The 22,152-nt window shown below is 45.9% G+C and overlaps 1 protein-coding gene across 2 annotated transcripts in view; it reads left to right on the plus strand.

Annotated features, from left to right (window-relative positions):
• LOC142575311 (high affinity nerve growth factor receptor-like) overlaps positions 1–22,152 on the plus strand; it is a 176,447-nt gene that overhangs the window by 95,206 nt on the left and 59,089 nt on the right. For both annotated transcript variants that reach the window (XM_075684565.1, XM_075684566.1), the window contains exon 2: positions 19,298–19,372. In XM_075684565.1, the coding sequence (XP_075540680.1) occupies positions 19,298–19,372 (75 nt within the window). The remainder of the gene's footprint in view (positions 1–19,297; positions 19,373–22,152) is intronic.

Consider the following 22,152-nt stretch of genomic DNA (forward strand, 5'->3'; position numbering starts at 1 on the left):
CGCGATCGGAGAACAAATTCAATTAGCGCCATGGACCTCTACTCGCACCCGTGAATTAGCAGCTGCAAGAATCGGCACAGTGTAGGGTATAGGAAAACGCAGGCCTATGCTCTTCGAGGAGCTGCACGGAATTCACGGGCCAGGCCACGTAAGCACTTGACTATACGATAGTACATGCGGCAAACGCTGGTGCGATCGTATCACGTAACGTGCACTTAACGCTGGCCAAAGATTATGAGCACTTTCGGATTGCTATTTATTACGCTAACCACACGTGCTTATTATGACCTGCGGCTCTGGCCCTGTCCCTCTTCTTGCCACAAAAGTGGTCTCCTACGCGACAAGCTCTCTACATAACTTTTCGAATGTCGCCGTCAAAAAGGACAGCAATGACCCGTTAAGATCTTTCGTCAAAGCAATAAACTTGATTACACAGGCTCTTTCTTGCACGACATGCTTGCTAAATAGCAAAATCGCCGTATAGTTGTGGCACAAAGTTTCGCTATGACAGCTGCGGAACATTAACGAGTGGCGAGAAACACGGGTGTGCGTAATCTCGGTTTCCTCGTCTTGAAACTTCCTTTCACCAGGCGATCATGAAACAAGAGCAGTGGCTTGTTCGGTAGTATTAGCGTAGCGATAAACTGGACTGGCCTGACTGTCCTTCGCCGCGGCTGTGACATAGAAGCACAAGCATCATTGTATGTCCTGCCCTATACGCGCGCTACATTTATCAGTGTTTGCTTGATAGTACAACTAAATTTATGCACACTTTTATTTTTTGCTGTGGCGTGCTGCAATCCCACCGCAAATTGTTGTCTAGAGGAAATTACTTCAATCGTCGCGTTCCTTACTATACCTGTGTAACCGCAAGGCCTTTTCGTAAGCCTGTTTGAAAGATGCGCATTCACCTTGCCAGCGTACCCGGCAAAATGTACGCAGTGTCTCTATGCTACCGTCACCTCATTTGTGCATTAGCCAACTGTCACATATCTTGCGATGTCATATATCCTGCAATGGCCGATGCAAGAAAATATCGGGACAAATGTGTCCCCGCTGAATGATATATAGGCTTGCTTTCCATCCACTAGTCATCGTTCTACTGTCTTTACATCGTGTGATTCCTCAGAACTTTTGACGATATACTCAAGCTCACTATTCGTGTGTTGCGCATGAGATTGCTCACATTTCTTCCTACTTACAAAGGAATCACACAAATATTTGAGCCATGTTTTCGATTCTTTCATAACCTTCGTGAGCAGCAAGCATGATATAAAGAACGCGTTTTAGTGCCTTTTTTACTAACGTTTCTGCCTATTTGCACCATAATTTATGCATACTTCGTCATCCTATGTTCATTTCGTGTTCGCTCTTCCTTATGGGCTGCAATCAAGTCTCGAGCACAGGGGAAAGAGGCATAGCATGCACGACGGGCAATCGACCTCCGAACGGCGGCGGCCACTCGTTGCTTTGAGACTGCAGATAACGTGGGCAATGGCATGATTTCTCTCATTCGCATTCTCAAAATTACCTATGATGCAACGCGGGGACATTGGCGAGTTCGTTAATCACGAGCTTCAGCGCTCAAAGACCACGCACGAGGAAAAAAACACGAGCTACTCTAAACGTTTCGCATGCCTTGCCTCCTTTTGAGGCGTCTTCGTTATATTAACGCTAAGGATTCTGCGTCCGATGCCGACGGGGGTTTGGCTAGAAATAGGCGCGGCGGTGCGACTGCATAACTGCAGCACCTGGTCGAGTGCACCAACATAGCGTCCTGTGCTTGTGGTGAAAGAGTTGTGCATATCTCACATGAGCTTTTGACTTGTTCGCACTATTCCCAGCAGAGGAGAGAAATATGTGTCAACTTTAGAGCAATGGGCGAGTCCTGAACTCTGTTTATGAACTATTCTTGGACCATGGCTCGGCCTATACAGGCACTGCATAGGGAGCATTTTGGGATGTGCGTTTTATTTTTTTTTTTCGTGCCACGTTGCTCAAAAGTAGTGATAGCGTATATGTGTTTGAACTTTACGAATAATTTGTTTTGCTTTGTTCTGAATGCGCGTGCGTTCGAACTCTATCTTATCCTTTCTTTTTCTACCTGGCGCGCGCTTGCGCGTGACGTCAAATCGTCCGCCATTTAATTATTTTTCGCTTTGCTCTGTTATCGGCATTCTTCCGAGTAACTTTCATCACTCTTCGCATCGTAATATGTATAAGCCCAATAAAGTAAAAGGAGGCATGTGCTTCCAAACTCTCAAACTGATCCTCTAGCTAAATCTATCATCCTGCCTACCTGGAACTTCACGTTATTGGTTACATTTCCTTTCGTTGCTTTTTCTCTTTGTCCTCTCCGTCTTCCATGTCCCCTTACCCTTCCCCCAGTGCACGGTAGCAAACCAGAATCTCATCCGGTTGACATCCCTGCCTTTCCCATCCCGTTTATCTCTCTCTCTCTCTCTCGCTGCCGTAGATTTCTTGAGCCTAGCTTCAAACATGTCCGCCTAAGACGATTTGCATCGAGATTCCAGCAGTGACGTTACGTATAGACTGTTGGGTAACAACGCGATTTTGCGCAACGCTGTCCGAAAGGGGGCACAACGACAGTTTGCGCATGTCTCTGCGAAAAGTGAGCGTTGGCACTTTCCTTTCGGTGAGCCTCGATATACACAACAGGAGGGGCTCCCGAAAAAGAAAAGAATCGTCAGCGTGAGTAGAATGTGAGGGTGCTTTTAGTGGTGTTGTGTTCACGCCCTTCAGGGCAACGTCAAAGCGACGCGTGCTCTGAGAAATGGGGTTCCCAAAAAAAGACCTCGTCCCGACGTGCTCTAAGAGGAAGAGAACCGTGCCGTCGTGCCTACGAATGGAAGAAACACGAACTACGACCGAGAAGGGAGTGGCGCCACAGAGCAAACGATTTCTGTCAGCGCGAAGATTCGAGACGCCAGCTATTCGGCAGCGCAAACCTATTTCCCAACTCTCTGTGAAGACGCGTCAAGCTCATGTGGCAAGCACTCCCCAAAGCTGCGGGAAACGAATGCTGAGAGATAATCGCGGTTACGTGATGCGCGAAAACAAGTGCGAAAATTTTCATTTGACTAAATTAAAGGCATGAAAGCCTTTAAAAGTACTTGTTACGAGAAAAAAAAGAGAGAGAGAGAGAGGGAGCTCTTTTGATGAATCCTTGAGATGTTTCTCTGTCGGTATGCACACGCCCGTACACAAACACACGCACGCACGCGCTCACGCGGGCACACACACAAACACACGCACAAACACACACGCAGACACACACGCAAACACAAATCACTAAGGTCGCTTATTGAGATCAACGAGAAGACGCCGACATGTTCAAGTCCGTAAGATTTGGTTTTAAAGATGTAGAGACGGAAATAACAGCGGTTTCTGTCACTTTTTAAAAATTATCTGGTCTTTACAAAGGCGTAATTGAGTTCGACTATTCCCTGTCCTTTTGTGGCTGAAGTTTGACTGAATTTTATCATCACTGCACATGACGTACAATTCCAGACCGAGCAAGCATTACGACCCGTATTCACAAGAACTTCATACGCTAGAATTGTCCGTAACAACAAATTCAAGCCAATCATGATGCTGGATATAATAGCGTAGGCGGCCTGCCAGTGGCAAAGGGCGCTTACGAACGAAAATCTCTGTGCAATTGGACCCAGCAGACTTCTTTGAAAAAACCTATCTCACTCGTGATTGCTTTTCTTTTTACTTTCGCAATGAACTCGGTGTACACTGCGTCACACTTCCCATGAGATTAACGCGCTAAAGTTGTGACAGGTTCGGTATGTAACTGCGCGTCTGAGAAAAGGGCACATACCCTTTGCTCTCAAAACCAGAGTGAACAAATGAATGTACAGCAGTTTCCTATGCAAAACTTAGGTAGCTTATACACGTCTTATAAATGAATATAGTCGTTCCCCGTGCAAAGCTTAGGCCAGTTTGTTAACGTCTTATAGACTACATATGAAGTGTGAATCGACTACATTGCCATGTTAAAGTTTTTGCTTCTGCCAATGCACAATTATACCAACGCTTTTTAAAATATAATTCGCTGAATGTTCGAGGTATTAAATTACAGGTTTTCTGTAAAATTCTGTGGACTGTAGACAGTTCTTTCGCTTCGTTCTGTGTCTTGTTGTACTAGCGTTATTAAAGCTGCTGTGTGCACGTCACAGACAGCACGCCACAACACAAGCGAAGATAAAGCAGCACATCATTTCATTTTTTATCATCCCTATCTGCAGTAGCATATACTAGACATGCTGCCAGGCCAACCCTTCCAAGATTCACTAAAGAGCTCTCTCTTCTCTCTTAAACCTGCTTTCTCAAAGCTGACTCGCTTTATGACAGTAATTAGGACAATTATAATCCTGTGTCCTCTACAATTAAACTCTTTTAAGGGCTTGCCGCAAAAGGGAGTAGAATGTCAAGAATATTTGGCACACTGCGAGAGTTACCAGCAGACGCTTCTCATAGACGCATGACGGTGGGTCTGCAGCTGCTCTAAATTGGGCTAATATACTTGCCTTTTTTGTACTCATGTAGGCGCGTGAGCTTTATTTTAGGTAGTTGGAGGTTACATTGACATTCATAAACGACGAGTTTGACGCTTTTGCAACCTCAGCGCTACAGCTATCCCAGTGGCTGAGGCTGTCGCTCCGGGAACCCAGTAACAGTGGCGACATTTCGGTACCTGTGTTCCATCGTTGGCCAGCTACACCAGACTCCTCCACGGTGAGGTGGGCTTTGGGCCGAGCGGACGATCGGTGTCAAGCTCAGAACACCTCTACGTGATGTTTCCCCTCGTCAGCCCAGAGAGTCACCTGACAGCGTCCGGAGTATTCGAGAGTCTACAAAAAGAAGGAGCTTTCACATGCGTGCCTGCAACACCTTTTGTTTCCTGGCAGGTCAGCTACGGCTCCCAAGAAGCCTTCGCTTGTTATTCTTGCATTCATAAGAGAGTCAGGTTTCCTAGACGTGTAATCACATGGACCAATGACAATGCAAGAGACGTTCAGGCACAGCGATTGCCTGCCTCGATCGCCTGGCTAAACGCGCCTATTGCTACAACCCTTTGGTTGTAACAACAGGAGCGTTACTTACACAACCAACTTATACTTGTTTCAACCAACGTATGTGTCATTGCGTAGGAATCACGTGCCTAAAATTAAGTAAATTTTTGTAAAACAGACTCACTCAAGAATTCTTTTTTTTCTAGATCTACAAAATAGTTGAACCGATTGTCTAAATAAGTTATAACTACTATGTTCAACGAGCTATTTGCGCCATCACCATGATGTTGATCTTGTGTTTTGTGACTGTTTGCGGTTTGTCACAATTGCTTTAGTTGCTTTCGACTTGCATTTATCCTTCAATTATGTCTCTCTCTAACCCCCCCCCCTCCCTGCATCCACTGTAATGCCACAAAGCGCTCTGGGTAAGTAAATAAACAAATAAATAAATCCCAATAACACCGTCCCCACCACCAGGAGGCAGCCGGATTTATTGCCCGACTATAAACGGGACTCATTTGCCTAGTACACGTGAATTCTCAACTCTTGCCTCTTCTCTCTTTCTCTCCTTCATTTCCCTTCCAGTGTAAGAAGCGAACTCTGGCATCGTTAGCCTCCCTACCTTTATTTCATTCTTCTTTTTCTTTTTATTTTATTTTTTATATGTGCTCGAAAGGATGCCGGTGCTACTCTTGTTTTAGCTAATACATAGATGTGCTCCAAAAAGGTTGCAAACTAAGAATAGAGAACAACAGTTTCAATATTCATACAGATACACAGCTTAAATCTACAAAGAAAACGTGTTTATCAGCTGTTTAGTCCAGTGAAGATGCCTAAGAAAGCATGTAACGTCCAATGCGACACAGGTATAATTATGTAATCCTCACCGTGAGAGGCTTTCCGCGAAGATTCAGTCCCCAGGTAGCAGGCCAAAATCACTAGATAATGTCATGGACACATAACAGAAAAATAGCAACAGAGTGCAGCACGCGCATTTGCTCAGCTATACTTGAAGAATAAAAAATATCATACAGTTACTGAATCTCATCATTGCAACTTTGATCACGACGTTGTATTAGGAGTTTTCAACGCTTGGGCATATTATATCGTCTTCTTGGCCTCTCTCGCTTTTTAACATATAACACTTTCAGAAATTAAAACTTTTCGCACCATTTCGACGAACTTGGAACACCGAAGTTGTTCTGACATGGCATCATCCGGTCTCCCAAGCTAGTGTTTTTTATCTGCACAGAGCTTCTCGATCACCCCATGCTTCGTGCAACTTTTGCAATGCCTCATAAAAGATACGGCATCCTTTCCTCGACTGCCGACAATTCTCTCTACTGAGCGATTGCTGTTCGAGAGATGTCCGGCAATCAAAAGACGTACCCGTTTATTCATACCTGCTCATCCGGTGCGCCGGTTTTGGCGCATTTTTTTTTTTAACGTACGCCTCGCTTGCTCTCCTACACTGCGTCATTGAAATCAATCGGTTAGCAAATTGAAGTTTTTTTTTTCTTTTCCCGGGCAAAAGAAAATATAATAATAAAAACTACCACCCCCCACACCCCAAAGAAACAATTGTGGCGCGTTGCGTTTAGTACTGTGAAATATAGACGGCAACAGTACCACCACAGCGAACGTATCGCTTCCCGCGAAATAATGCCACGCGTAAAGCACCCATGGCTGCCTTTGTGCGCCTCAGGGTCGAGCGTCACGGTCGCAGTGGATCGCGGGGGCCATTCCGACCGTCTGAATAACGCAGGAGCTCGCGCCGCGCCCATTCCACTGTGCGTTAGCATCAGCTTTTCGCGCCGTCATTGCTGCTGTTAACGACTGCCGCTGCGCCCCAGCGCATACATGAGAAAAAACAAGAGAAAAAAAAAAAGACAACAGATAACGCACACTCCTCCCCCGTCATTATCTGTGTATATCATTGTCTTTGCCGCGTAGTCATTCGAGCTTTGCGGAGTAGCGCGCATCTTTCGCGACACCATGTATTTTTCCTAACGAGCAGTCCCCGTCACGGCGCGCGGCTTCCAGGTCTTGAAATGCCGCGCCCATTTGCGCAGCAGTGCAGGCGCGTCTCACTTATCAAGTGTCTTTCGCTATAGCGTAGCACCTGAGTGAAGTCGCCTCTTTCCTCCTTTCTTTCTCTTGGAAAAGAAAGGGGATGGGAGGAGGGGAGGTGAGACGGTGGTCAACCACTCTGCTTTTCCATAGAGAGCTTTCTCTCTTGCTAGCAATATGCGTACCTACAGTTGGGTTTAAACACGCTTAACCGCGAGCTCGTGCAAAATAAATGTGCACGCTTTTCCCATCAACGTGTGTTCTCCCACCTCCCCCGCCGCGAGTTTGGTTTCGTGTTCCAGTGGCATCTCAGTGGCACCGATTAGTATGCGTGGATCGAGGCAGACGCGGAGGTCGCTTGTTATTCACGGCTAACTGATTGCACCCAAGTGGCGCACGTGCGCAGGCGCTAAACATTTAGGTCGAATGAGGATGGGAGAGAGAGAGAGAGAGAGAGAGAGAGAGAGAGAGAGAGAGTGAGAGAGTGGGGGGGGGGGGGGACAGTATATCGAGCGTGGAAGTGGAACGGCAGCGCTGCGTTTGCCGTGACGAAACACGGAAGGCAGAAAAGAGAGAAAGAGGGAAGGCAACAGAGAGAGAAAGCAAAAAGAAAACGGAAGTGACAGAGCTAAAGAGCTTTACTTTAGTGGTTGTCCGCTTAACGGGAAAGAAGTCACTGAATATAACGAGATTGACATACTACTATAGCGCACTGCAAAAAAATAATAATAATAATAATGATAACAGCCAGCGCTTTTCTGCTGCTGTCTGAGACAAAGTAGTACTTGATTTGTTTTCCTTAGTGCGTGTTCCTCGTTTACAATGCGACAACTCTAAAAGCGGAGCACAGCGCTTAAGCGGAGCACAGCGCTTAAGGTTTCAGATGTCTAGCATTCTTTCAGAGGCTCGCACCTCACAGCGCTTTTGTTCGAGGCAATACCGTCAACCTTTCTTTTTCCTTATAGTTATGGTCACTTTTCAATCACTCATTCATTTATTCATTCGTTTTTGTAAAACGGAGAGAAATGAACTAGCCTCAACCTCTCAACAGCAACAGATTTATCGTAGAAATGCACAGTTTGCATTTTTTTCTTCCTTTTCTTCTTTTTATTACTTTATTGCGTCAGACGTTCACATATACATGGAAAATATTGTCACGTAGTAGTGACGGTGTGCAAAGGAGCAAAACTGGGAATGACGAAACTAGCGTTTTATTAGACCAACTTGTGCCCTCAAAAACAGGCCACACTCAGAGAACGGCTACAGCGGCGAACACATTCGGCGATCGGCGAAAATCTGATCTGCCAGTCAAGCGCGTCGGCTTTTATACACGAGCCATTGAACTTTCCAGAGCAGTCGCTGGTGCCCGCGCGTTTTCCAGAAACTTCTACACCATGCGGGTCGTGCACACATGCACTCAGATTACACGAGGTCCAGTGACAACAAACAGCGGATAGAACCCTCAATAACATTCCAGAAACTTCCGATACATGCAGGCGCGTCCCGCGCTGAGCAATAACATTTGTTAGACGGTGAAAAGCGCCCACACGAAAAAGATAAATAAGTTTACGTGTCGACATGCTTCAAATCTAAAAGGACAAAGAAAGATGGGGTGAAGGGGTGCTACAACAAACATGTTTGCGATATTCTTCATTCCGTCTTTTAACCTTCATCGGTGTATCTGCGTCGATAAACCCCTTCTCGCATTGCCTCTACCGTACGCATTACGACATGAGACGTGCAAAACCTTGCCAACTAAGACCCGCTTCATTACTGTTGTTATGTTTCGTTCCCGTCGATGTCAACCCAATGACGCGTATTTCGCTGCGGGAAGATAAAATGAAGCACTTGCATGGCTTCTCATTTTGCATAAGCACCTTGCGGGGCCGTAGTAAAGCACTAGAAATTATGTGCCATCATTGTGTGCGCGCGTGCGTGCGTGCGTGCATGCATGCATGCGTGCATGCACATTTCTGTTTACGAAATACGGGAATGCTAGAGACATAGGCGACCGCCGCAGCTTAATGCGGCGCTTTGTTCGGCCACAAAGTGGTAGAAATGATAGTGCGTTGAACGCTATTCTCGACGAATGAAACAAGCGCATGTAAATGGCTGTGTTACAGCGGAGGCACTTACGACAGCAGAGCACATAGTCTGTAATAGCCATAATATAGCTCTGGTCAAAAGCAGCATCGCGGGATCGCGCCACGGGCCCGCTTGCTTACGTCTGTGTGTCCGGTATTTCGTAAACGTCAATACCTTTACAAACAAGCTCTATTCAATCATGGCGTTTTACGTGCCATAACCACGACTTGATTATGCGACTTCGGAAATTCGGACCACTTGGGGCTCTTTAGGGTGCACCTAAATCTAAGTACACGGGTTTTTTCGCATTTTCACACCATAGAAATCCGGCCGCCATGCCGGCATTCGATCCCGCGACGTTGTGCTATATACAGTATAGCCACTAAGCAAACACGGCGGGGGACAAATAAGCTATAACTGCCTTGATTTGGAAATTTAAGAACAGCAAACTCTCCTGCCTAGGTTGTTTGCGCGCCGCTGCGAGCGTTTATTGCATTTGGTATACTGTCTGAAAGATTAGGAGGCCTACCGCGCGTAATATAGGCACTTTTTGTCACTGTCATCGTTCGATGCTGTCAGCAAAACTTTTTTTTTCTTTTTTTGTCAAGGCTAAGCATTGTTCAAGTGCACATTACTGGGCTTTTCCATCATTGACAGCTCGGCTCCACTTGGCACAGTGCGGCCAAGGTTGCCTGCGTCTGCCTCTGAGATGCATGTCCGTGAGACGCGGATCTTGGAGCGAAACGCCTGCTTACGTACCACGCCACGCATAAGCTGCGCTGTATGCATTTTCAGATAGACAGAAATGAGGTGCGAAGGGCTATGAGTTCAACTCCTGTTTGCTACTCTATACACTGAGAAGGGGAAAGGGGAGACAGTAAGATGAAAAGGAAAGCGGAGAAGTGACGCAAATGCACTTAAAGGGAAAGCACGCGCTCAAATAAAAGTATACACGCACATCCAACGCCTATGTTGCAATGTATGTGAAGCGAAACTTTTGTGAAGTGGTTAATTAAAATGTTATAAAGATGTTCATCATCTTCAACATGTTTTTGCAGCAAAGCGATTACATGCCTGCACGGCAAATCAGCATTTGGGGATCATACGCATATAAATATGCCTATATGATCCACAAGGTGGACATTAATCATTTAATCTCTGTTTCTAAGAGAAGAAATCTCTTAGTTAGCTGAGCCGTTCGCTGCGTTGATAATTTTTGCTCGATTCCCGGTGAATTCCATTGGGTTCCACTAAACTTGCGTTGCCTTTTGTCGCATTCAAATTAGATCGCGCATTTCCAGAAACGCTCGCAATGACGCAAGATGGCGCAACGGTGTAGTTCTTGCACCATCTCAATAAAAAATAATCTGCCCGTGCACGACGGCGAGAGAGTGACGAAATCATCAAATACAAGGAAAAAACGTGTTCGGGTTCATCGTTACTTGAATACACCGCGATGGTAGAATGAGAACTGACAAGGGACGGGAAGAGCAGCCTCTTTTCAGTCCCTTTTCTTCTTTTTCTTCGTTGTTATTTTAGTGTCGCTCTTTAATAAAGTAACTGGGAATGCACACAAGCTGTCCCCAATGTCTGCTATTGAATATTGTGAAATCTGTTGCGGAGCTCTCGTAAGGCTCGATGCAAGACTCACGCTCACTTGTGGCCGAAACGCTGTGCAGACTCTACTACTCGGTATAGTCTTTACTAAACTGTCCTGACTCTGAAAACGCATGAAGAAAGGTTGCTCGTCCCGTAGCGCTGTCAACGAAAAATGCCCTTGGAATTCTTTGCTCTCGTTCGCCTGTTTGCAATGTGCGCGAACACGTGGGAACCTAATCTGCGCAAGAATGTGGCTCCACTATGTAGGAGTGTGCGCTGATGCGAATGCATGCGAATATGTTCATAGAACTGTTTTACAGGCCAATGTGTCCGCGTATAGGCCATGGGTCGGCATGGGCGCCTTCTTTTAGAAGGACACTAAAGAGCAGCAGTAAATGCGTTTAGATTGATGAGGTATCCTTTCGGAGGTTTATTCTGGTAATAGGTTGACGATATAAGGCGAAAATAAAAGCCAGAATTTGATTTCCTTTTTAAGTTCGACGTTAATTCGAATTGTAACGAGTGTGACGTCATGAATTTCATTACATTTTTTTTTTCATATTGGAGCTTTTGTGCCTAAGTAAAAAGTTCTTCAAACCGTCTAAGTTCTTAACCCTTTTAGGGCAGAACGCAGCCCATCTTCACTGATGAAGATAAGACTAGGCCTCGTAGATGCTGTCCAAATCCATCACGTTACGGCTATTTTTTGTATTTTTTTATCGCCCACCATGTATTCTGCCATGGTAATAATGATCCTTCTGCCTTCTGTTTTTTTTTTTTTTTTTGCTATTGTCAGAGGGTGATTTACAAACACAAATCTCTTACTTTTCGCTTTAGTGTCCCCCTAAACATACCGACATTTCTTAGAGATATGAGCTTAGCTTCGGGCGTATATTATATGAACTGGCGGTCCGTGATTGGCCGTCACCGCAGCAATGCTCTCCTTATCGCTAAGAGAGAGAGAGAGAAACACGAAATAAAAGAGAAAGGCAGTGAGGTTAACCAGGACGGGAAATCTGATTTGCTACCCTACACCTGAGAAAGGGGAAGGCAGATAAGAACAAAGAAGGAGAGAGAGTGCACACACACACAAACACACACACGATCACACACAGTCATGACCACTGCACACTGTCACAACACAGGATGAACATCGATTCAGGCTAGTGCCGTTTGTGCAGGTCTGTTCTCCTCAAAATCTTTAGTAATGCCTTCATCGCTCTCTGCTGCAATGGCTTATGTTGTGAGGTTGGCATTCCAACGCTTCTGTCAGTTCTTTTGTCTGTGAACAAAGGGAGCTAGCGCAGTTGCGAGCAATCGGGTCTGTACGCTCTAGCGCAGACAGTTACACAGAAAGTGCTGAAGGGTCTCCTCGCCACCACAGTACTCTTTATCACGTAGATCGCTATCATGATTGGAAAGGCACTGGAGTGGCGGCCAATGAGGAAGCACTATTACGCTTGAGAAGTTTTATGTTTAATGCGCGGACTGACGACTCAGGGCCCCACAATTTGGGGAACATTTAACCTCGCATGTGAAAGCAAGCCTCGACTCGAAGCTGTTCCGTGACTTCATGATGATGATTATGAGTGAAATTATGCTTTGTAACTAGGCAAAGGCAGATCCACCACGCTCCATCCTATTAAGTTAATATCAGCTTTAATTCCACTACATTTGCGTTTTAATGTTTATTTCCATTATTCACTGTTTGTAGTAACCGCATGATTACACCATCCGGCAGCCATTTATTAATTTCTATTAGTCAACATTCTCATTGTTCTGCACTTAATTATGCTCCGCCAATCTTCCAATCAACTCTTGCTCATGTTAACCGCCTCAATGCTTACCTTCCTGTTACTGTCTTCAATACCTAAAGCTTCATGGAGACCAACCCCATTTTTATTTACTGCTGGATGCTTAATGTAACAGTAACACAACTGATATGTGCAATCGCTTCCGCTGTATCTTGCCACAAGTCATATTGAGTAAACCTACATTTTTATGTTCACGTTCTTAGCCTTAGTCTCAAAATAAAGTGCATCGCCGCTTGATTTATCATAGAACATATCCTTCTTGATCGCTTTCTTCCCTTTTATATATATGTATATATACTTTTCCACTGCTTGTTATTTTCAATCTTTGAGCATTTAAGCTGTGGAGATTGATTTAAGTTGATCGAATGTTATTCCTTTTCATGCATTCCTTCTCCCTCCCCCGGTACAGGGTAGCCAACCGCAGATATTCTCTTGTTAACCTCCCTGTATTTTTTTTTGTCTTGCTCACTCTCTCTGTTCATGCATCGTCTTTTCCTGCTACCGAGCTTTTTCTTGAAGCAAGCGGCTTCAGTGAATATTTTATTGTATTAGGGCGCATGTCGCAACTGTGCACTTGAGCCCCCCCCCCCCCCAATCCCCCTATGCTCGAGGCATGTCCATTTCTTGAGAATCATTTGGCCAGCCATAATGCATACCGAATATCATAAATATTAGCCCTAGACACTTCTAAAAATGTACCACGAGGTGGTAGTTTTTGCCTGTCTGCAAACGTATTACAGTTTACTGGAAGCTTGTGGCCCTTTCTTCAACCACAACGCCTAACAAACGTTCCCTGCTGTGTCAGTATTCCCAAAGAAGGGAAAAACAGAGATCAATTTTACGGTAATTATCGTTACTACCTCTGGTTTCTTATCATCAGATAGGTAGAGCGTGTTCGTTGAAATTACCGATGTGTGTACTTATGTTTGACTTCAGCGTCGCAAGATTGCGCGACCAGGAATGCCGCACACGTCTCTTTCCAGTGTTCCGGCATTCTGTAAACTGTAATGCCCTGATTACAGACAGTCTAAACACTGCTACACGCACTACTTCTTCTGACATTTTTTTTTTTTTTACGGCACTCCCCAACAGAAACGATACATGTGAAAACAAAAAGTGTAGCATTTCAGGCGATTTGAGCGCTCGTCGAACGATCCCCGAGGCTTGTCTCAGCGACACGCCCTCTGTCGTCACTGACCTGGAGGGGTCTCAGCCAGCTGCAGGCGCGGCACGTTCCACAGCCCGTGATGACACGCGTGACGCCAACTCTGCTCTCGAGCGGCCATCACCTGAAGAGCACTCGGCATTTGGCTCTCCAGCGTGCCTGCTGCGTCGCTTCATTTTGCGCCACTCAACGGCTCGTTGTCGCGGAGGCTATATCGCCGCTGCGCCAATATACGACCGCGTTAGAGCAGCTGGCCGTTCATATGGCGAGACCGACCACGGCAACAGCGGCTGCCCATTCGTTGGTCAGGGGTGTCGCCCCGTCCGGTGACTGAGCCTCGATTATGGCGAGCTCGCTGCCGCCACTGCGCGTCGTTATACTGCTGGAGAGAACTGCGAGCCCGCCATTCGAAAAGCCCACGGACGCCTTGCGTGGACAGCTTGCGGCGCTCGAGAGTCGTAGACCATGTCCTTGTGGTGTTAAAAGTTCGGAGCCTGCTTTATGGGCCCCTGAAACACTTTTGGAGCTGAAGCTGGTAAACACTCCCGGTGGGCGTAGTAAAAACCCTCTGTCGCACAACGCTGACCCTGTGCGCATAGGTTACAGTTTGGTCACAGGGTTAGCTAGGAACGATATAATACAGCTTCTCCTGTGCAATAAGCGTTGCGTATGTGCGTGCTTTTCTTTTTCTTTTGGCGCACGGCAGCGGGCCTTACTAGCGGATCTTTGCCATTTTTTAACCTTACTGCTACTTACTCAAGGCTGCAGCCCGGTTATGGTGCCTGGACGCTTGCGATAAGACACATCTTTTTGCAAATTTGACGACTGCTATAAAGGCTTTCTTCCAAATCCACCATCTCTCACCCCCTCCTCCTCCTCAACTGGAGAAAGGAATCCTAAGCTAGATCAACAGACACATTAAGATATTACAATATGTTTCACATTGTTCGAGGAAACGCAAGAGAAATAGTATTTCATAGTTCGACGTAATCTTTAGTGAACAACGTGGTTACACGTAGGTTTGATGCTTTGAATCGACTTGGTCCCTGTCCAATATGCTCATTTTTTTTCCCTACGGTATATTTTTCTTGGTGCCTATTACTTTTTTTTTTTCAGCGATATTCAAACTCGTTGGCTTCCCGAGAGAGGTAGCAACTAAGAAGCGCTGTGCTCAAAATTAGATCGTAGGCTATAGCAAGGCGAATAATTATTTCTTGACCTCGAAACTGACAGCGTTGAGCGCTGACAGTGATGACGGTCCCGGCACGTCGAGTCCACTTGCGTATCCGTCACCGAATCGAAGATAAGGTATTGGTGACGGGCTTGCTCAGCGCAGTGCGCGTTGTCGGCGCCGTTAATACGTCCTCGGGCGACGTCTGCGTCGTCCATGAACGGTGCTTCAATAGCCCTGATCAGTAACCCAATTACAGAGAGGTCCGCGGCAAGAACATTTTGCGGTTAGAGCTGAAATTGGGGCAGACTCTAAGGTCGGCTGACAGGCGATGCTGACGTGTCGCCCACGTGTACATCCGTCTGACTGTGGCAGCTCGTCTATCACTGCCACTGATGTCTCCATCGCAGAAGACGAATGAACTGAGGGTTATAGGGATTGCAACTCGGTGCTTGTAACTCGTGTTCATTCAGCAGGAGCCGTACGTTTTTTTTTCTGATATAATATGCTCTGTGTTAAGCGACCCGTACGACTATGTGAGTCAAAACAAATATTATGGGGTTTTACGTGCCAAAACCACAATATGATAATGAGGCACGTCGTAATGGGGAACTATGCAGTAAGTTGGACCACCTGGGGTTCTTTAACGTGCACTTAAATCTAAGTACACAGGTGTTTTCGCATTTCGCCTCTATCGAAATGCGGCCGCCGTGGCAACGATTCGATGCGGCGACCTCGTGTTAATCAGCCCCACACCATAGCCTAAACAACCACGACGCGTGACTGTGAGTTTCCAATGTAGCAAAGACAAAATCGGTTTCATTCTTTTCCGATCTTTTTCTTAAAAGAACTGATTCGACTCTAAATATCATATTTCGTAAGATAGAAGATGCCGCGCGTTTCCCTTGGCGATATCACGCGCCACGCTTAAACGCCAGCATGAGCGGTCAGCACTTCGTATTTGTTTGAGCGATGATCAGTACCGGCGCTGCACGGTTGAAAAGAGACGCAGTGAAGCGAACTTCACAGTGAGCGAATACCCGTTTTACGACAGACGTTGAATGAGCACTGCGGAAGTGCTTTTAGAAAGCCACGCATGCGGAACACTCTATCACTCCAGTATGTTTTCGAACTGCTCGCTCGAACGACTTCTGTGAGCGTACCGTGAGGAAGTGAACATTTCCGTCCACACGGTTCTTTGCTACCCATTCGTTTTCGTTCTTGAAAGAGAAACGGAAAGACAGCCCCAGTCACAGGGTAAAATAAACCGCGCTTCGGAAAAGCATAGCCATGGGTCTGGTTAACCGGTAATACAGTCTTACTGGCAGCATAGGGTAAAACAGTGCACAGAAAAAAAACAGTACTTGCAGTACAGCTTCTTCTCATTTTTTTGCCTTTCTCGTTGTTCTGATTGATCGATTCGCCAGACAGAGAACGCTTCGACAACGTTTTGCTTCAAAATCGGGCCTTGCCGCACAGATGCCGGAGTTTGTGATGCCTGCTCGTTTCTGTGTGTCCCTATGGCACTGCTGTGAAGTACACATTTCTTTTAACACACGAGAAATGCGCAGCGTGCGAACCTGACCATGCTCCATCTGATTCCGCAACCGTTAGTCAGTGTGGAAACACGGAAGGAAATAACCAGTAATATTTACAGATGGTGGTGTTCAGTGGCGCGGAGTTATGTTGAATAGTGGAAGTGTTGCTTTGTAGCACATATTCAACGCTGGCTAACTTCAGCGTTCCCAACTATTGCGAGTGTTGCGGGTCGTACTGGGCAAAAAAAGAAAGAACGCGCGTCTGCGTGTCTATATGACATTGTACTGATTTTTCTCGTGATCGCTCCTTCTTCTTTTTCTTGCGTGGGGGGGGGGGGGGGGGGCGTTTGGTTGTGTGCGTGGTTTACAAGTTTGTTTTGAAAGTGTTCGCCTATTGGTCGAGGTCGGCTTCTCCTTTTCTTTTTACAAGTGTGATAAAGAATGATCTGTTTTGACGCGATTGCGTTAAGGGCCCCGCGTCGCAGAAAACCTAGTGTCGGCGTAGGCGTAGGAGCCGGCGTCCGAGAAAAGACATCCCGAATCACGCATTTCTATACGGCATTAACCCCCGTATTCAGAAATGAATCTTAACTTGAAACCCATGCTTGACCTAATTTAAATTTCACGACCCAAGACATTTCCTTCGGGTCGTGAACGCCCCAGAGGAAACATCTTGGGCGCGCTCACATCAGGCGTCAGTTATATCAAGTCAAGCATGGGCTTCAAGTTAAGGTACACTTATGAATACGGGAATCAAGTTGTTCTTCTATCACTAAAGTTGCCAATACCTTGCCTTACGTTTCTTACAATGTTATTCCTCGGAATTTTGAGAATGGCAGCCCACAAACAAATGCCATGAAAGAAAACACGACAGCGCATGTCCTTTATGGTAAATCTTCTCAGACTGAAATATCAAAAGTGCGAAACAACATCAGAAGAGAGGCCCACGCAAGAGGCCGCGTTTCAACCAGAAAGCTCGACTTGCATAGATTTCGCCGTCGGGGTTTCACGGTAAACATTACAATTACTTCTAAGCTGCAGTTGTCCGGAAGCGTGAGAAGCAGTCAGGCATCCTTATGCTATCGCGTTTCACTCTTAAAGGCCAAGCCTAAGCGTCCTCCAAATTTTTGCTTATGCATGCTCACGTGTTGCATACAATATTTGTAACTAGACGAACAATTCTGTTCGTTTGCCATCATCACGATCACCCGCCACTATATCTTTCCTCGTGGAAGGTAATCCAAGCCCATCCATCTGTAGTGGACGTACAGGGCTTAGTTTTCTCAGAATTGTAAAGCACCATTGTATGTACCTTTGCTGCGCGATTTAGCCGTTGGGTAGAATGGAGTCCACACTCTATTCACTTATGGCATGCGTCTTGGACGTTCCTGGACCGTAGTGTATCGTGCCTTACAATGGAACTTTACAATTCTGAGAAAAATAAGCCCTGCATATCAGCTACAGGTGGATGAGTTTGGATTGACTTGCACGAGGAAAAATCCAGTGACGGGTGATTGTAATGATGACAAAAGAACCGACTTTTGGTGTGACTGAGGTACTTCTATCATTCCTGCGAGATACAGTCCTAAGTCACACTGTAAATAAAGTGTGTTAGTGCGTTTCGTATGCGCGTTTCTTTTAATGCGATTAGCATTCCCTGCCTAGTTCAAGCGTTTTGAATCTGTCCGTCCGTCCGCCCACCCTTTGTTTTCATGCCGCCAACGCCACGCTGTCGTCATTATACCATCGTCGCCACTTTGTCGTTTTCATAGAGTTGTCGTCACGCCATCGTCATCACACACTTTTCGTTATCGCACTGTCCTCGTGCCGTCATGGTCTCGCCGTTTTCGTTACACCGTCATCATTTCAGAATCGTCATCTTTGTGTCGTCATACCGTCTTTGTCGTTATATCCACGTCATTCCTTTGTCATTCCGTCGTCGTCACGCCGTCATGCTTATGATCGATCATGGCAAGCAATTGCCACAGGCAAATTGAGCCGACACTGGAGATGCTTTATGTCGCATATAGCCGAAGCAACGGAAGTCTGAGAATGACCCTTACAGACTTTAATAAACGTGATGTCAGCGATACATCGGGTGGCTTCATTGCTTGAATGTTAATTGCATTACCGTCGACAGTCTTCGCGTGATGGGATTTGCCGTGTATTTCCCTCTACATCTATCTATCTATCTATCTATCTATCTATCTATCTATCTATCTATCTATCTATCTATCTATCTATCTATCTATCTATCTATCTATCTATCTATCTATCTATCTATCTATCTATCTATCTATCTATCTATCTATCTATCTATCTATCTATCTATCTATCTATCTATCTATCTATCTATCTAACCTGTAGGTAAAATTACGTCTACGCTGCTTTTGAGACAACGTGAAAGAACACCGATTATCTAATGGTTATACAGGGAAGCGATCGAAGATCGCCGCTCCAAACGCGCTTTCAGTTTGCGTTCATTTTCTCCTCACACGGTTGCCCTAGGCCGCGCCAAATCGTCAGCCGCGAGTAGTCAGCCGCCGAGCGCGGCTGACGATTTGGCGCGGCCTAGGCCAGTCGCCTGAGGCGAAACTGAACTCAAACTGAACGTGCGTTTCGAACAACAGTCTTCGATCGCGCTTCAGCTTACTTCAACTGATGTTCTGTGCTGCCGCGAACAAAACCTCCGCTCCTGAGTACATAAGCTTTCCAGAAAAAATTGCTAAAGTTAGTCGACCATAGGATGTGCAGCGATGCGTGCATACATTTCGCCGTCTGATTTGTGTACTGTTTTATTTGCTTTGCAGAAGTATCGAGAACCAGAGAAACTTCGTGGAGCTCAACGAGACTCAGCTGCAGTGGTACCCTTCCCTGAAGACACTGTGAGTGGAATCGCCCGTCTCCTTTTGCAGAAGTGCGACTGTTTCCTTTCTTCTTATTCTTATTAAATTGAACGACGACGAGTAATGAAGATATTTGAAGTCCTAGGGTGTATTCGGTTTCTCGGGTTTAAAACCAGTTAGCTCGGTTAAAGTTTGAACAGGCCTAACTTCGCATAAGTTGTTTCATCGTTAGGTAAAGTTACGGTAACTTATGACCGCAGAACTTTTTGGCACGTTGTCAGAAAGCACTCACTCGGTTGGCGATTCTGGGACGCCTTTTGAGCGGTCGGACATTGATATAAAAACCTCTTTGTTTGTCACGACATCCTCTTGTTAGCCGACGTTGGGAAGTACAAAGTGATTCACATACAGCAATATATAGTTGTCTTTCAAGTGAGAAACCATTGTCTCGGGAACGCTAAGCCAAGCCGCAATATGCGTCAGCAAGGGTAACAGGCACAGGTTAGGAAATTTTTTGCGTTTGTGCATTAGCGCGTTCTTTCTGTCAACTGATAATTATTCTCCGCTTCTTACATCGCCTGACTAGCGGAGACATGTCTCAATGCTGCAAGAGGGTCCTGAAAGACGTCGCTATCCTAAAATACTGTCAGAGTTAAAGCAGCACAACAGTTTCGGTTTTCCATTTTACGTCTTGCGTGTGACCAATGTGATAATCTGAGAGCAAGATACCGAAACACACGCAAAATATTTCATTAAATCCATTTTACCTCTTGTGTAGTCTCAGCGCCGTGCTCTTAGATATCAGTCGCTCGACGCGCAGCCACAGCTGAAAGCTGCGACAGCTGTGGCGTCGACTGCAGTCATTGAGAAAAATGTCGCTTCACCGCTCGTTACGTTTCAGTCTACTGATCCCCAAGCCGCAGTTTGTGTATTTTCTCCGACTGAGTGCGTCCCGCTGCAAATGCTGTTGCTTTTTTGGTAGAGTTTGATTAAACCTGGGTTTTGGGCTTCCACACGAGCTTTGCACACGAAGCCTGGTGATCCACGAAACAGAGAGCTGCAGGTCATAGAAAAAGACTGCTATTGAATTCATTTTGACAGACGGCGAGTTGCGCCTCATAATCAGAGGTTGGATACGATGCAATGTAAGAAAGACAATGATTCATAGTAATAATATTTGGGGTTTTACGTGCCAAAACCACTTTCTGATTATGAGGCACGCCGTAGTGGAGGACTCCGGAAATTTTGACCACCTAGGGTTCTTTAACGTGCACCTAAATCTAAGCACACGGGTGTTTTCGCATTTCGCCCCCATCGATATGCGGCCGGATATGATTCAAAAATTGATATTTGTTACATCTGTTACAAACTGTAATGTGTTGTCATACTGCTAAACACAAACAAATGCAAAAAATAAAACTCCAGCAGAACCCATCTCAAGATGGTTGCTGACCTTAGTGCAATTAGCATTGAAACAATGTGGTGACGCACCATATTGTCATTGCAGAAACGCTTCGTGTATGAGACGTGTATGTAGTAGCGCTTCTCTCTCTCACTCATCCCTGTGGACACGCTGCGCCATCTAGTGACGCCGCCGCGAAGCCCACGCATTGTAAGTGTCTGAATATATATTCAGACAAGTTTGAATACGCCTATGTCACCCATATGCTGTTCAACCCAGCACTGGGTAAATTTTAGAGGATTTCTGTTGTCATTGAAAAACGCCGCATCCCCAGTGTCACATAGCCAGTGACCCAAGTTGGCGTGAACGAGATTCATTGAAGAGTGACAAATACCCAGTGTCGCATACTCAGCGACCAAAGTTGGTCCAACGGCTGGTTTTGAACAACGTTCCCTCAGCACAGCAGCCCGACCCTCTACCCATTAGACCATATCTACCCAGTGACGCAAGTTGGCGAAACATTGGTGAGAGACATAGAAACATACCAAATAGTCCGTGAAGTATCTTAAGAATGCTAGTCTAGTGTTAAAAGAACAGTGTTCCTGGCAGATTCGTACCACCTTCTCAATCGTGAGCCATCAGGCCAGACCCTGCTGCAGCCTTTCTTTATTATGGCAAATAAGTTTTTAATGCTCGATGTTATGATTAGGAAAATTATTCCAAATATAATATGTCGTGCTGATTTGGAGAATATACACGCCACAGAAACATATGGTAAGCTTAACAATTTTGGGCTACACAACTGAAACTTTATAAAGGGAAGGGTACTCCGACTAACTTCGCTAGAAATTCCAAGCGTGAGGTTCGTATTCAGAGCACGATCGCGGCCGTTATCGCCTAGGTCTCCACGAGTGAAAAATCACCACCTGTCAAACGCGGCCGACGTTAACAGGAACGATTTGTCAGGAGACCCACCACTTTGCCCGTCAACGATTTTAATCCGAGCGACAACATTAGTGCCGTGAAAGTCGACGAGATATACTCAACAAGGTCGAAACCTCGGGTTAAGATCGGCGCTTCGGGATGCCTAAGATGCGCGGAGTGCTTGGCCTCGCGCCTTCTAAGTAGCGCGGAGGCGCCGAAGCTCGGCGTCTGCGTCCCGCGAGGACGCAGACCCCGAGCTTACGCCACAGGGCACGTGACCAAATTGTGAAGCGTGAATTACGTTTCGCACTAATCAATGGTTCAGCATAGTGAACACATCACTAACATGGCGGGCAACTCCGACATGCTCATCTCACAGTAAAGCTTGGAAGGGCATTCGCTGGTGCTTATATAGTTTTCACAAAGATGGGTACCTCCTTGATGGGTATCCTTGCAGTCTACTACGAAAACTGTTATTTAATTACACGTAGCT

The sequence above is a fragment of the Dermacentor variabilis genome, chromosome 3 (assembly GCF_050947875.1).
Source record: "Dermacentor variabilis isolate Ectoservices chromosome 3, ASM5094787v1, whole genome shotgun sequence".
In the NCBI taxonomy this organism is placed as follows: Eukaryota; Metazoa; Arthropoda; class Arachnida; order Ixodida; family Ixodidae; genus Dermacentor; species Dermacentor variabilis.